Source organism: Eretmochelys imbricata, chromosome 17 (assembly GCF_965152235.1).
Source record: "Eretmochelys imbricata isolate rEreImb1 chromosome 17, rEreImb1.hap1, whole genome shotgun sequence".
Classification (NCBI taxonomy): Eukaryota; Metazoa; Chordata; order Testudines; family Cheloniidae; genus Eretmochelys; species Eretmochelys imbricata.
In genome coordinates this window covers 4611004-4627495 of record NC_135588.1, presented here as the reverse complement: position 1 = coordinate 4627495, position 16492 = coordinate 4611004, and the positions used below count along the sequence as shown (strand labels likewise).

Sequence of the window (16492 nt, the reverse complement as noted above, 5' to 3'; positions counted from 1 at the left end):
ACAGGACCCTCCACTGGATTACCAACCTCCCCTTGCTGCAACACCTGATTTTTCCATGCAAGTCTCCCATCCCCGGATTGCCCCTGGTTTACTCCACTGAGCTGGTGAGGTCTGGTAAGGTCAGAGCCCAAGGTGGGCTGGCTACAGGCTCTCTGGGACACAGGAGAAAACATTTCAATTCAGACAGTGCATGCCTTCAAGCAAACAGGAGAGAGCAGGGGTCCTTTCCTGCCTGTGGGAACGGATTCTACTCCTTTCAGCCACAAAGGATGTTTTTCTGTTGACTTCAGTGGAATCAGGAATGAGAAAGTAACAAAACTCTTCAAGCTTCCACCTTCTCAGAAGATTTTTGTTTGTTTGTTTTCCCCAAAAAAGCTTAAGCCTACAGGCTTAATGACTACTTCTCCATTTTCCAGAGGTTACGGACCAAGATAGTGTCGAACCTCTGATGGGCTCCCGCCTGCTGAGCCCATTCTTTGTGTAGCCAGATGATGGAGTGCTCATAGGTCTTCTATCTTCTCAAACTAGGAGCATTCACTTATCTCCTCAGAACAGTTCAGAGATGCAATTATGTTTTACAGTACTAAATGGTCCCTGATGTCATGAGCAATTACACTTTCAGCAATTTCAATTTAGAAATGGCCTTCAAATCTCTCTCTCTTGCTCTCTTTTTTTAATGAAATTCAGCATTGCAATTAACAACCAAAAATATTGCCTTTAGTGTTAAATATAAAGATGAAGAACTTAGCAAGCACTTGGGCTTTGGAATATCTGAGCGATGAGTGAACAGATCAGTCATGGAGCCGCTGGTAAGAGGAGGTCCCTGCACACATGCAATGTGACTCACCAACACAGTACAACAGCAGTGCTGCTGCTAAGGGGCCAGAGGAGAGGCTCACCACCATGCACAGGGGTCACTGACCTCTTCTCAGCATTAAGAGCCACACTGAGAGGAGATGCTTTTAAAGCCCTACCTTCCATGGCGTTTGACTGCTGAGCAACAAGAGAATAACTGCAAAGGACAGAAAATTATCCTGCAGAAATGTAGGGAGGAGGAAATCTTTGATAGCTACAAGCTCATACAAACCAAAACCAAGTGACTGGTCTTCCAGGAGCTGCCTGTGGAAATTCAGTCTCTACAAGCCAAATGAGAGTTGAGGGCACTGAGCACCTGGCAGCCCATAGGGCCTGTTCCTGCAGTGCCCTCAACTCCCATTAACTCCAGCCCTCTTCAGGGTCATCAGGCAGCTGCAGTCACAACTGTGACTCTCCTTCCTGTGCGCACATCCTGCTACCCTGGGCATTTTGCTTTTCAGCACTGGACCTATGACACATTTTGGAAGACCATATCCTTGGGAAGCCTCTTGCTGGCAGCACAGTAGTGGTCTCACTGTACACAGATGCAATTTAATAGCTATTTTTGGTGGACTAATAAAATACAGCACTATCCTTAATGATCACCCATGCCATCGCTGCAGGCATGCTTAACGAAGATGCTGTGCCCAGGAGCACGTGCAAAAAGCTGAGAAGGGGGAAAGGAGGAAGCTGCATTACCTGGGCCTGCTTGAAAGCTTCTTGGAGTTGGCAAGAATCTTCCATTGACTCCAGTAGGCTTTGGCTCAGGGTGGATTTGATTTAAATTATGATTTAAATCACTAGTCAGGAAGACTATTTAATTATGGATTTATACATAAAAGTGCATTCTCGTTGATTGTTATAACCTTAATACATATTCTTCACAACTCAGAGATAGATGAGACCCAAACTGGTGTCTAGTGAGAGAATGGTATTGTAGATCTCAAATCAATGAAGGCTACACTCAGAAAGACCTCAAGACTTCTGGAATATGCTGCTCAAACAGTTTCACTTTTGTTTCTACTGCCTGTCCCTCCCGTCTCACATTTATCTCCAGACTTCTTCTCCTTGTCCAGATCTATTCCTCCCCCAACAATCTTCTATTCATTGAACTTTTTGAAACTTTGCCCTTTTAGAGCGAGGTAAGGGATGGACTCTGTGTACACAAATTTGCAGAGGGACAATTTGAGGTTGTGGTCTATTCTTTCTCACCTCTATATATTTATTTATTTATTTAAAAACATTTTTGCTGTTAACAAGCATGTTATCTCTGGAGACACAACCCCACAGTTTGAGAACTGCAAAATTAAGCATCTCTGATGGTATCTTCTAGACTTAGCACTGAGTTCCATTGGGTAGATAGAAAGATTAACCTTAATAAACTATACAGAAGCCCCTGGAACCCCATAAGATTGGGTCCCTAATCCATGAACTATTGGAACGCATTTACAAAGCTTTTCTTAAACATTACACGAATATATTCTCATACTATAGAATTAGAATTTATAATCCCTATTCCATGATGAGATATCTTTGAGCTACAATTTACCTTAATTAAAACTATCTTTAGATAGGTTTTTTCCTCAAAAAGCATTTTAACCAAAAAAATCCGATTTAAATAAAAAAATTCGATTTTTTTTTAAATCATTGATTTTTATCCACTCTGCTTTGGCTCATGGCCAATGGGAGTAAAATCCATGGCTTGGGAGATGATTATCTCCAGTCAGCAAGTTTGGTTACAGAATCCCTTCTGATCCATGGCTGCCTATTTTGCTACTAGCAATTGCCTTGGAAAGGAGCTTGTCTGGAGTGTTGACCTCCTATACAGCCTCCGCTGAAGGAGATGGGATGAAAAGGTTAACAAATGGCACACTGCAGGGGGTGGGAAGAGCCAGCCCACTCAAAATTAGGCCTATTATTAAGATGATTCCACATGGTCCACTCATTAGCCTGAACTGCTTGAGGCTACTGGCAAAATGGTTCCTTTCTGTGGCAGGCCTGTGCTCAGATCTTCACTGCAGCCAGGAGGACGAAGATGGACACCTGGACAGACATGAGCACTGTGTGCAGACTGCCCCCGGAGATCCTACCTGAGTCTCCCCTCCTGGGGTCTCAGGAGGAGGATTGGGAATTGGGGAGACAGAACACAAGCTAGATTGATCCCCGACCCCTGCCGCTTTGTGGAGGCAGATAACATCAAGCTTTCCTAGATGCCACCCTTAGCTCACACAGAAGATGTCCTGGGGCAAATTCAACCCTGGTGTAAGTGGAGACAGTCTTACATGGTAATAGCACCTGGTTTCTCTGGGGGCTGAGTTTGGCTCACAGCTGGGGACATGTCAGGACAGAAGACGTAGCTGGTATGTAGAGAGGAAGAACAGTCTAGTGATTAAAGTACTAGCCTATGACTTAGGAGATTCAAGTCCTTGCCCACCACAAACTTCCTGAGCGACCTCTGGCAAGGGTATGTCTATGTCAGCAGAAGGGGTTTTTCTCCTCTGAGAGGGGGTAACTAGGCTGACGGAATAATTCTTTCAACAACCTACCGGCATCTACAGTGCAGTTTAGGTTGACTTAACTACATCACAAAGGGTGTAATTTTTTCCACAGCCCTGACTGATATTGCTAGGTCAACCTACGTTTTAGGTGTGGACCAGGCTCAAGTCTCTCTCTGCCTCAGTTCCCTTCCATACACTGGAGATAATAATACTGCCCTACCTTATGGGGTGTTGTAAGGAGAAATGAATTAAAGATTGTGAGGTGCTCAGACACAAAGATAATGGAGGCCAAATAAGCACCTCAGATAGATGGGAATTCCAGCCTGGTCCCACCCTAACAGTTCTCTACCAGGAAAGAGTCTGATTAGCTTAGACAAAATCCATTTACCTCTGAGCTGTTTTGTTGAACGCTTCTCACAGTAGCTACAGTGCCAACAAGTGCCCCCCGAAAACTGCAGCAAAAACACCTCAGAAAGGAACAATGCCCTACTCCCAAAGAAAAGCTCTGAGCCCAAAGGGTACCGGAGCTCTTGGTGAACTACATGTACACAAAAAGAAAAGGAGTACTTGTGGCACCTTAGAGACTAACACATTTATTTGAGCATAAGCTTTTGTGAGCTATTTGTTAGTCTCTAAGGTGCCACAAGGCATCCGATGAAGTGAGCTGTAGCTCACGAAAGCTTATGCTCAAATAAATGTGTTAGTCTCTAAGGTGCCACAAGTCCTCCTCTTCTTTTTGCGAATACAGACTAACACGGCTGCTACTCTGAAACTTGTCATTATACATGTACACAGATCACATTCCCCACCACTGAAATGCAGCCACCACTTAGTGTGGAACATGGCAGCTTTTCAACAATATGCAGCAAAGCTGCACTATGTCTCAGGGTAAGTAGTAAAGAAGATATATATTTATCCCATATAAATGCCTTTCAATCAGTAAAATATCTCAAGTGAAACTGCAAGGGGACTTCCAGGTCTGATTGGTTCATTACTCAAGCTGGAAGCTGGCCAACCCCCTAGGTTTAACACCTCTCTACTTGCAAAAAGGGTCACAAGCTCTTTAATGCACTTAAACCTTGGATTTAACATCTCACTTGTGTGTATAAAACACTTCCATTGCCTTTATGGGCTGCTGGCAAGTTGGACTTGATACAGTGTCAATAAAATTACTATAATATTATCCAAACACCTGTTGAAATCAATGGCAATTTGTGTAGTAAAAATATTCTTTTTGCATAATCTGGATCGCAAAGACAAATGAAAGGTTATTAATAGCAGCAGCAACATATGCTAAGGAGCTGCTTTGAGGATGTAAATATCCTGATCATTTCCAAACTGTTTTCTCTCCCCCTTGCTTATTCTCAGCATCTTTGTTAGCAACTCTGTGTTGTCTGCTAACATTGCCATGTCATCTGTAGATTCTGCATCCCTTGCTACTTTTGTTCTTATCACCACCTTTAAACAGCTGGTAATTAATATCTTCATTATGACTTTGGCTGCTTAATGATTTTCTTCACCCAAAATAAGTGTCTTCCTAAGAAACCTCTCTCAGTGAATCACTTGTAGCAGATGTCACAAGATGCAATACATCAGGATAGGCCTGCGATCTGGGCTAGAAATAATATTTTCTACAGCTGATATTTATAACACTATCATGGCTGAGCTGCGTGGAAGCAAAATTCTTCTGCAGGGCCTTGCAGGTCAGCTTCCTGTCGGAGGAGTTTGGGTATATTCTAAATGTAATTTCCTTCGATTACACATACACACCCACCATGAGACAGAGGCAGGCACAAGTAGCATCAGCAGTCTCCTCTTTCAGAAATCTCAACCCACCTGCCAATGCCCATGTTCCCAAGGAACTACCTCGTCGCAAGAACTGCCTTCAAAAATAAAGTACCGAGCAAACTCTGCGGTATCTGCCACAGCTTCTCTCTGGCAAAGACCAGCGTATCACGAACAACAACGCAGCACTTCTTCAAGAACTAAAAGCTCACTCACACACTGTGAAAAAGAATTATTAAAGTATGTGTAACAGTGCCCTCCAGTGACTCCTGCCTTAACAATTCTGAGAGTTACAGTGTTCCTATAATGCCTACCTATATTGCATTCATATGGCACTTTTCATCAGAGGATCCCAAAGCACTTTACTAAGGTAGCTAGGTATTATCATGCTTGTTTTACAGGTGGGGAACTGCAGCAGAGGATAAGGGACTTGCCAAAATTCACAGACAGTCAGTGATGGTGTCACAAACAGAACCCAGTTTCCCTGGCTCCCAGCCCTATGCCCCAAACACGACGCCATGCTGCTAAGATTGGCTTACTTTATATGTAAACAAAGATATCATTAGTGTTTGACAGACCGTCTGGGAATAACCAATTACTCTGGACTAGCGAGCTGATTGTGCAGCAAAAGGAAACATGAGCAACAGCTGTAACAATGTGAATGCAGCCCTGAGGATGATCTGGCATAATTTCCCTAAGAACAGCAAATACTATAGCAATAATTAATAAGTGATAATAAAATCCATGCCCATGCACTCTTTGCAGTGTATTATAAAGGAAACACCATAGAAGACAGTTTTTCAATCTATTTTGCTTTCTGTACTTATGTTGGTGCCCAGACACCATGGTAATGGGTGCAATACACAGACTTGTTTCACTGGAAGGTTGCAGGCTACTGGGAAGTAGATGAGAAAACTATGATGTTCCAATAAATCTATAGTGAGTTCCTTCCCCACTGTCAAAAAGACATTATGTTACAATTACTTCTGATCCGATAAAATGCCCCAAACTGTGATTTTTTGGGTGTTTGCTTTTTTTTCTCCCCTCCAGTCACTACCCCCTAAAGCTCTTTTCTCCTCAGTTGGTATAAGTGCTTTGACACCTCATTAGCAGCTCAATTATGAACAATGAAAACCATCTGATGAAAACAAACTCAATGGAACAAAGGGTAGTACTTCTCAAAGTCTCAGCCAGATTTTGAACCATGTATAGCAAGCAACCTGAGTACAGGAATAAAAATCCAGCATGTTCCATTGGCACTGAGACCCCACAGAGAGAGATGGACACAGCACCTCCTAAACATGCACAAGCTCATCTGGGAAGTGTCATTATCTCTATAAACTGGTTAGTCTCTAAGGTGCCACAAGTACTCCTTTTCTTTTTGCGAATACAGACTAACACGGCTGTTACTCTGAAACCTGTCATTATCTCTACAAAACACTTTAGGCACAGGGAGGGGGAGTGACTTATCCAAGGTCTCAGGGAAACTCAGAGCAGTGATAAAACCAAAGAATCTTGTTTGAGTCCTAGTTCAGGGCTCCCTTCCACCCCTAGGCTGACAGACATTGCAAGGGCCACTGATGACAATCAGCATTTGCACTTGAGGCTTAAAGCACACTTCTTGACAATGTTAGGCTGTTGGTGTGCTGAGACCACTGCTGAGCATGCTGACCAACGTTGTCTCAATGTTTTCCTTTGCTTCCCTGTCTGTTTCCATCTCTTGTCTTATACTTAGATTGTAAGCTGCCTGGGGCAGAGACCGTCTGTGTGTTCTGTGTTTGTACAGCCCCTAGCATTGCAAAATGGGGTCATGGTCCGTCCATGACTGGGGCTCCTACAAGCTATAATAATGCAATTAATAATAAATAATAATAATTCTGTGGCCCTCAGAGTATAATTGTCTAGTGCTATTCCTCCCTCCAGCTTGCCTGGTGTGCCACGAACTACCCCATTGGGAGAGATTTCTCCTTTCGCCTTAACTTTCTAGCTTCACCCCTTTGATCCATCAGGGATTTTATTCCTCAGTCACAGCTACTTCACTGGCTTCTCCTGCCTTTGCATCAACCTTTCCCTGTGGCCAGAATACAGGGCAAGGGGGCAGGAGACATGGTCTGGGCTTTGCTGTTCCCTTCTCTATTTCTCAGCATCCCCATCTGTAAGCCAGGGATCATGCCCACTTGCCTGTCAGTGGTTTGTGAGGCTTCTTTCACCCCAGTTCGCAAAGTACTTGGTGATCCAGGGATAACTGGTATTGCAGAAGGACCAAGTGTCGTTATAGTATGATAAAGGACCTTGCAAGTGCCCCCTGCCCTGACAAGCATGTCCATTGTGTATGTGATGGTAAGGGCTGGCTCCACACTACTCCCATCTCTCCCGGAGCCTTCCTGACATTTCCCCCTCATTATCTGCTCCACTGGGCCCCTCCAGGCCTGCTCGCTCACTGCAGCTCTCGCAGCCGGCATTCAACAGGCTGATTATTGCCTCTCCTTCGCTGGTCTGTGGGGACTAGAGTTGTTTTCCTCAGCTCCTCCGAAATCTTCCACAGCTCCCTGAAGAGCTGCTGTAACCAGGCCACTGTTCTATTCCCCTTCACTGCAATCTGCGTCTGTTCCCTCCTCTGGGGGCTCTCTCCCTGGTCTATTCCTCCTTGTTCTCTGCCAGTCAGGGCAAAGCCCAGGCTGAGCCTTGGGCCCCTCTCTCCTGGTGGAGAAGACCCAGTGCAGCAGGTCCCGTCCGGTATGCACCATCTCCGGCAGCTGGAAATTCCAATCCCAGTGGTTTCTCTCTGCACCCCTAAGCCTTGTGTCTGGATCACTCCCTTGAAGGAATCCTCGTTCCTCTTTGCTCCTTATGATTTTGATTTAGCAAAGCACCAGAATTAAACACACAGTTCTGCTCTTAAAAGCAATGATGCAGACAGCGGATTTTCTCCCTGCATTCTCTAAGCCTTTGGAAATTTAGAAGAATCTCTAAGAAGTAGACAAGATGTAACTGAAGGCTTCTGCCTCCTGGGCTGAAACCCCGGTGGAGTCCTTACTCAGTCTTTCTTCCCTTCTTGCTCAGCCAAAAAACTCCCCCAACCTCAGTAAGAGTTTGCCTGAGGGATGCACTCCTCTGGAAGGAGGGAGTTGCTTGCTAGAGAAGCAGATGGTTTGAAGGGGGTGTCTAGGAGATAGGTTAGAGTAGATTACTGATGGCGTTTTAAAATGGGATTGGACTGAGGGCTGGAACCTCCACTGTAAGTAGCAAACCCATACTGTCCAGAGAATGGACCAGAGGGGACCTGGCAGGTCCTTCTAGAATGTCTCTTTCTATGATCACACTGGAGACATTCCTATATGGGTGGCAGGGTAGGGGGGCAGGCCAGAAGGCTGAACAGGTCTGTTCCATTTCTCTCTTCTGTCTGAACTGATTCTTCAACAGTGATCTCAGTGGGGGGCCACAGCTTGCTGGTCCACTTGGCCACCTCCTGCCATCTCCAATCCCCCTCCTGCTACCTCTGGAACTATTGGGGGGCAGGGTTGGGAAATACCCCAGTGTCAAAGGAGAACGGTCAAACTGAGAAGAGCAAAAAATAAAGGTGGTGATGAAATAACATCAGGCTAGAAGTAAACCGAGCTGGAAAGGAGACTCTGGGCTACTCCAGAACAAGGCTGCCTGATAATCCCAAAGGGCCTTCTAAACAGAAGGGAGTTACTACCCCCTGAAGGGTGGGTAAATTTCATTATTCCCATTTTACAGGTAGGGAAACTGAGGCACGGATTGGTGAAGTGACTTGCCTAAAATCACACAGTGAATCACTGGCCAAGCCAAGAATTGGAGCCACATCACCTGACCAGACTTTATCCACAGCATCATCCTTCCCCTCCAGGCTGTGCCAATACCCACAGTTCATCCCTAGGGAAGGCTGAATGCTGTTACCCATCACTGGGAGCGTCTCCTTGGAGCTAGGTGAGAAGTGCAGCCATAGGGAGAGCTCTGTGAATCCTCTCTGTGGGAGATAATATCTAGTAATAGACGTTTCCCTGAGTTCCTGCAGCATTCCTGCAGGGCAAGACTTGCATTTCAACAAGAGAGGCTGAGTGCAAGATGTGATCAGCAGCCTGTATCTACCTGATGCCTCACTAGCATTGCTTTGTCATGGTCAGCAAGGAATCTCACAAGCCAGGAGGGAAGCTTTTGACACTGAGGCCCATGTGGGGCAGTGACCTTGCTCCTCTGGGCTGAGCAGATGATGCCTGACGTCTCTTCACTCAGATCATCCAGGGCTTGGCGAGATGCTGTCTCAGTGGTAATGTTATTTCCCTGGAAAAGCCTGTAGAGAGTCCAATCAGCTAGGAAGTGTTCTGACCTTTGGAACCCCAGAAGGTCCCTGTATTGTATCTTGCACAGACACTTTGCTCACAGCACTTACTGCTCCAGGAGTAAAGGCACCAATGCTTCTAAATCATCACTGTTATTTCTATGCCAAGACATTAATCTAGGTGTTCAAGGGCATTCCAGATTCATGCATCAGTCAGTGAAGATGTGAGGTTAAGGTACTGGACTTAGACCTAGGAGATCTGTGTCCAAATCCCAGCTCTGACACTGACTTCCTGTGGGACCTTGGGCCAGTCCCTCAACCTCGGGCCAGTCCCTCAACCTCACTGTGCCTCAGTTTCCAATCCCTAAAATAGGGATAATAATCCTTCCTTCACCAGTCTTTTCTATTTAGACTGTAAACTCGGAGGAGCTGTTCCTTACTATGTGTATGTAGAGTGACTAGCACAATGCAGCCCCGAACTCGGTTGGGACGGTTAGGTGCTGCTGTCATACAAATAACCACCAAGCATTAACTGCTCTGTCACCAGCAGGAAGAGCTTATTAGTTCTTGCATCTTTACTAGTGGAAAAATAACCACATCTGGCAAACCAGCATCAGCAGTTTTGCTGCCACCTGTTATACTGTAAGAAACATATTTTTAACTTTAGCTGCAACAAGACAAACACCAGCTGGCCCACTGGAAACCAGTTTAATTGATTCCATGGTGTCAATGAGAAGGACCAGGATGCCCTTAGTCCTTCCAAATGACTACTTAGTGGGGCGTGGGAAGTGGGTTTTAGAGCCCAAAGCTGAACATCCTGAAATCCTAGCAGCTGATCTTCCAGTAGCCAAGAAAAGAGATGCAGAGCCCCTTAGCACTTTGCTTCTGCATGCATCTCTGCCCCCACCACTAAATGCTCCAATTTCTATTGTCAGGATGAACAAAGATGATCCAATAATTAGAGTAGCAACTAACCCAAATCCGGCTAAAGTTGTTATTAACAGTTTGGCTGGGAGTTCAGCTTAATACTGCACTTTCATCACTTGCAGACCAGAATGGTTCAGCAAGACAGCTCCCAAGCAGAGGGCATGTCCCACCAAACCCGGGTTACAAGGCCATGAACACAGAAAAGAGTAGTTCGGGGTTCTCACTTGCTCAGAGTCACCAAAGGCCAAATTCTGCCACTTTGCCAGCAGTTTGGACCACTGGATTCATACTAGGCAGATTCTGATCTCAGAGGTCGCTGTACAATTTCCAGGGTAACTACAGTGACTTTAAGGGAGTTACTCCAGGGTGATCAGGATCTGGCTCACGTCTGCAGCCTGAGTTTAGCCAGCTATTGGCAAGGAAGCATAGAAGCAACAATAGACGGCTATGACGTTTCTCAAAGAGAAGACTACACCCTTCTCAATGCAGGACCCTAAAGAGCATCTGTAGCTTCCTGGGGGGTCCTCCTTTCCTCCAAGTGAGGCTCAGCACCTCCGGGCAATGTCGGCTCTTAACTGGTCTCCTTCCCTAGTCATCTCCTTGTTTCAAACTTTGAGCCTGAAAGGAGCCAAGCACCCTCAACTCCCATAGGCGTCAACGCCTGACAGGATCGGGCCCCTCTTCATTAACTACAGGCAGCTGCTGATCCAGCCACCCTGTTCAACGCAGCCAGACATCCACGGCTCTAACACCGGGCGGGAAGGACATTGCGGGTGGGGAGGGGTTAAATCTAGCCGCAAACACCCGCATGTAACAAAGCGGTGCCTTCTGCAAGGGAAACACTTAACATGCTCCGCCCGTGCGGCTCCCGCTCCGGAGTTGCCCGAGGGGGGTTGGCCGGAGACTTGCTGGGCAGCGGCCCCTTGAAGAGCCCCGGTCCGCGAGCCTGGAGAGCCCGACACCCCCCAGCGAGCTGAGCCGCGGAGCCCCCGCCCCGACCAGGCAGAGCCGCGGCAACTGGTGGCTCTTTGCAGCCGGGGACCAGGGCACCGGAGGCGCGGTCCCTCCTCCAGCCCTACATGCGCTGCCGGGGGCGGGGGGGGGCTCTCCAGGCGAGCTTCGAGCCCAGGACCCGGCCGGCCGGGGAGCGCCGCGGGCGGGCACTGAGACCCGGGCCGTGGGGCGGGGAGCTCCGGCCAGGGACCGGGGGGACTTGGCAACTTACTGCAGTCGTCGGACTCGTAGCCCTCGGCGTCGGCCGCCTCCTCCTCGGCCGGGCGCGGGGCCGGCTGCTCGGCGGGGCCGCTGGCGCCGTACGCCCCGAAGAGCCGGTCCACGTCCTCGTCCTCCTCGCGGGGCGGCTCGGCGGGGCTGAGGGGCGGGCGGCTGGCGGGGCGGCTGGCGGCGGCGGCGGGCAGGCCGCGCGGGAAGCGGGGGAAGTAGTCGGAGATCTGCTTGATGGGCTTGATGGGGCCGGGGCAGACGTCGATGGCCATGTGCTCCTGGATGCTGATGGTCGCTCTCTCCCCCTTGCGGAGTGTCATGCAGGCGGCTGCGGGCGGGACGCGCCCCCCCGGCGGCGGCGGCGGCGGCGGCTGAGGAGAGGAGAGGAGAGGCGAGGCGAGGCGAGGCGGGCGGGCTCCCGGGGGCAGCTCGGGCGGGCGCTCTCGCCCCTGCCAGCCTCGCCGCGCACCGCCGCTGCCGCCGGCCGCCCTGGCAGACAGTGCCCGCGCCGCCCGCGCGCGCGGGGGGAGAGGGGGCCGGCTCCGAGGCGGCTGGGGGGGGGGCGGTGGGGGGGGGGGGCGGCACGCGGGTGATGTCACCGGCTCGCCGCCAAGCGCTGCACCGGAATGCGGCCGGGGCAGGTGCGCGGCTCGGGGCCCCCCCATCGCCGTGCCCGGGCGGGGCCGCTCCCGCCCCGCGCCCCGCCCCCCAGGGGCAGGGCACCGGCTCCCGCTCCCCTGCCCCACGCGGGCAGCCACGCGCCAGCCTCAGCGCGGGGGCGAGGATCGCCCCTTCCCCCGCGGAGCGGAGCTCGCGGCTTCCTCCGGTGGGGGGCCGCCCGCCCGCCCGCCGGTGCCCAGGCTGGAGCAGTCCTGCCTCGCCTTCCCCTGCAGCCCGGCGGAGCGGGGCTGAGCCGGCTCCGCGGCGCGCCGGGGCTGTGAAGACGCACGGGGACTTCGGCCCAGGTGGGCTGCAGCGCCCAACGGGGGGAGCGTTCACACGGAGCCCCGCTCCGGAGTGGGTCTTGGGCAGCGCACCGCAGCAGGGAGCAAGAACTCCCATGTCCTGCTCTCGGGGGGGGTTCCTCTTCAAGGCTGTTCTGGCTTGCTGCACAGAGATGGTTTGTGGTTTCAGCGTAAAGAAATTAGTACTGCCCTTTGGTCCCTACCCAACAGCCTGGGCTGCAACTGCTGTTTCTGCACTGCTATGAGACTCAGAATATTTTCATTTTGGTCACTGTCCACATGGAAGCCTCAGATATATACTTTGTGTTTAGGGGATTTAGACTGAGCGACCCTATGGTTAGGGGCCAAACAGACAAGGTCAAACTACATGAACATTACAAACAGCAGGAAGGGTAGTTGCTTCTAGGCTTGGTTCTGGCAGTATGTATTCATTTATCCAGTGCCCATTTCTGGGTGCAGCATAGGGGCTGCTTTTGGACTTCAGACAGAATTAGGCCTGATGTCCAGAAAATGCAGCTATTCTCTCATTCATTATATATATAGCCCAAATAATCATTATTTGTATTACTAATGCCCCCTTATTCTCAGTGATTCGTCACAGAGCTTACCTTCCAAATAGACAAGAAAGGGAGGATTTTACAAATGGGGAACAGACACACAGAGGTGAATGACTGGCCCAACCTGGTTTAACCTTAACCAGGAGGCCATCCTGTATCTCCATGTAACCTAGAGTAGTAAATTTATGATTCTTGGAAATCTAACCAACTTGGCAAAGCCAGGATCAGGGGCTAAATGGGGGACTCCCAAGTTCCCAGGAGCAGCAGCAGGTATTCAGAAACTCAGAGGAGGTTGTTAGCATCAGGCCCTAAGGCATGATAGGACTGTCACTACCCACCATGATTGGAAGGGTATGAACAGCACCAAGGTCAGGATACGGTTCTACAAAGAGGATGGAAGTAGGAGTGGGATCAAATTTAGAAAAGGGAAGTTTAGGTTAACTAGTCCCAGCTCTACTAAATTATGGGATTATCTTCCAGAAGGAAGAGATGGGAGCCCTGTCCTGGGGGCCTTTAGAACTGGGCTGGACAAAGTATTAGAAAAATCTCTTGCTGGAAACTGCCTAGATAACCTAATAGCTTTATAGTCTGTGGGACTGATCCAAAGCCTGTTGAAGTCAATGGGAGTCTTTTCATTGATCTTAATGTGCTTAGGATCAGACCTTATGACCTGGAAACTAAAGTATAAGATTATTTACATTAAACTCTTCCTATCAACCAACTCATGCCCTAGCATTTCACTCCCTTGCCCACACTTACACAGGCTGGAATCTCCAGGCCACAGCATACAGGATTATACTGGAGTACTGTACTCAACCAGACTTGCCATGTGCTTCTTTGAGTGTGGATTAGGCTGGCTACATAATCAGGTAGCAGACCTGACCTACACACATGCTGACAAGCCAACAATACAATAGGTAGAGGAGACACAAAAATAGTGAGAGGTATTAATTGGGCCGGGAGACAAAAGCAGGCTTGGGGATAGAGAACCAGTTTCCAGGTAAAGCTTTTAATTCCCACCGTCTGTCTAATGCCTGGAAAGTAACATTATTTGACCCCTAGCTCCAGCAGCATGATTCACTGCTACCGTACTGCACGGACGTTCCCTCTTTACTGAGAGGGGTGAATGTTCCCTTCCTAATGAAAGGGAGGAAGATACATGATCATTTAAATATTACAGAGCGGTCTTCAGCAGCCTGAGAACTCTACTGTGAAAGGAAGAGACTCTCAGCACAGACCCTCCCTGCTGCTATTGCACTGAGAGATCCTATCCTGGGAAGAGTGGGGGAGGGGGACCTTTATCCCTTTGAGAAGATGAAATTGACCAAAGCGAAATTAACATCAAAGCTGTAACCCTATGATGGCCAAGTAAGTACATCAACCCTAATGTACAACTGTATATTGTTGGCAATTACAGCACCAGCTCACTACACACAGTCTTGCAGGTCAGCAACTTGTGTTGCTCCTCAGAGTGACACTAAGCAAAAGCAAGGTTCAGCAACTAATTTCAGATCAAGGCATTGATCGATGTGCTGACATCCAAAGCAAAGAGGTCCTCTAGTAAGCAGAGGACTGGGAGTCAGTCATCTCTCCAACTCTGGCACTGATTCAGGACAGCAATTCAGCACATGCTTAACGCTGAAGTGAAGTGTTATCCTGAACGGAGATGGAAAGTATATGTGGTTAAATCCCAAATCAAAGCCTCTGCCACTGGCTCAGTCTGTGATCTTGGACAAGTCTCTTAACATCTCTGTACCTTAGGGAGATGACTATGGCTAGCGGTCGTACTGCACAGTCTGCTGCCAGCAAGATGTATAAAGATAGATGAAGTGGCTCAAAACAAGAAATAGACCAGATTTGTTTTGTATTCATTTTCTCCTCCCTCCCTCTGTGAAATCAACAGCCTGCTAAACCCAGTTTTGAGTTCTATCCTTGAGGGGGCCATTCAGTTTGTCACAAAGCCACCCCCTTTGTTGATTTTAATTCCCTGTAAGCCATGTTGTCAGTTGCCCCTCCCTCTGTCAGGGCAAAGGCAGACAATCGTTCCACGCCTTTTTTCTGTGCAGACGCCATACCATAGCAAGCATAGAGCCCACTCAGATCACTTTGGCAATTAGGAGCACATTAAACACCACACGCATTATCCAGCAGCATATGCAGCACCAGAACCTGGCAAAGCGAAACCAGGCGAGTAGGCGATGTCAGCGCGGTGACGAGAGCGATGAGGACATGGACACAGACTTCTCAAAGCACGGGCCCTGGCAATGCGGGCATCATGGTGCTAATGGGGCAGGCTCATGCAGTGGAACACCGATTCTGGGCCCGGGAAACAAGCACAGATTTGTGGAACCACATAGTGTTGCGGGTCTGGGACGATTCCCAGTGGCTGCGAAACTTTCACATGCGTAAGGGCACTTTCATGGAACTTTGTGACTTGCTTTCCCCTGCCCTGAGGCACATGAATACCAAGATGAGAGCAACCCTCACAGTTGAGAAGCGAGTGGCGATAGCCCTGTGGAAGCTTGCAACGCCAGACAGCTACCGGTCAGTCGGGAATCAACTTGGAGTGGGCAAATCTACTGTGGGGGCTGCTGTGATGCAAGTAGCCAACGCAATCAAAGATCTGCTTATATCAAGGGTAGTGACCCTGGGAAAACTGCAGGTCATAGTGGATGGCTTTGCTGCAATGGGATTCCCTAACTGTGGTGGGGCCATAGACGGAACCCATATCCCTATCTTGGCACCGGAGCACTAAGCCGCCGAGTACATAAACCGCAAGGGGTACTTTTCAATAGTGCTGCAAGCACTTGTGGATCACAAGGGATGTTTCATTAACATCAACCTGGGATGGCCAGGAAAGGTACATGACGCTCGCATCTTCAGGAACTCTGGTCTGTTTCAAAAGCTGCAGGAAGGGACTTTATTCCCAGACCAGAAAATAACTGTTGGGGATGTTGAAATGCCTACAGTTATCCTTGGGGACCCAGCCTACCCCTTAATGCCACGGCTCATGAAGCCATACACAGGCAGCCTGGACAGTAGTCAGGAGCTGTTCAACTACAGGCTGAGCAAGTGCAGAATGGTGGTAGAATGTGCATTTGGATGTTTAAAAGCGTGCTGGTGCAGCTTACTGACTCGGTTAGACCTCAGTGAAACCAATATTCCCACTGTTATTACTGCTTGCTGTGCGCTCCACAATATCTGTGAGAGTAAGGGGGAAAACGTTTATGGTGAGGTGGGAGGTTGAGGCAAATCACCTGGCTGCTGGTTACACACAGCCAAACACCAGGGCGGTTAGAAGAGCACAGGAGGGCATGTTGTGCATCAGAGAAGCTCTGAAAACCAGTTTCGTCACTGGCCAGGCTACGGTGTGAAAGT

General features: G+C 48.9%; 1 protein-coding gene across 1 annotated transcript in view; it reads right to left on the bottom strand.

The window, feature by feature from the left end:
- DOC2B (double C2 domain beta) overlaps positions 1-11912 on the bottom strand; it is a 125160-nt gene extending 113248 nt beyond the window's left edge. Inside the window, exon 1 of the mRNA XM_077836864.1 lies at positions 11594-11912. Within this exon, the coding sequence (XP_077692990.1) occupies positions 11594-11912 (319 nt within the window). The remainder of the gene's footprint in view (positions 1-11593) is intronic.
- Positions 11913-16492: the final 4580 nt, after the last annotated feature.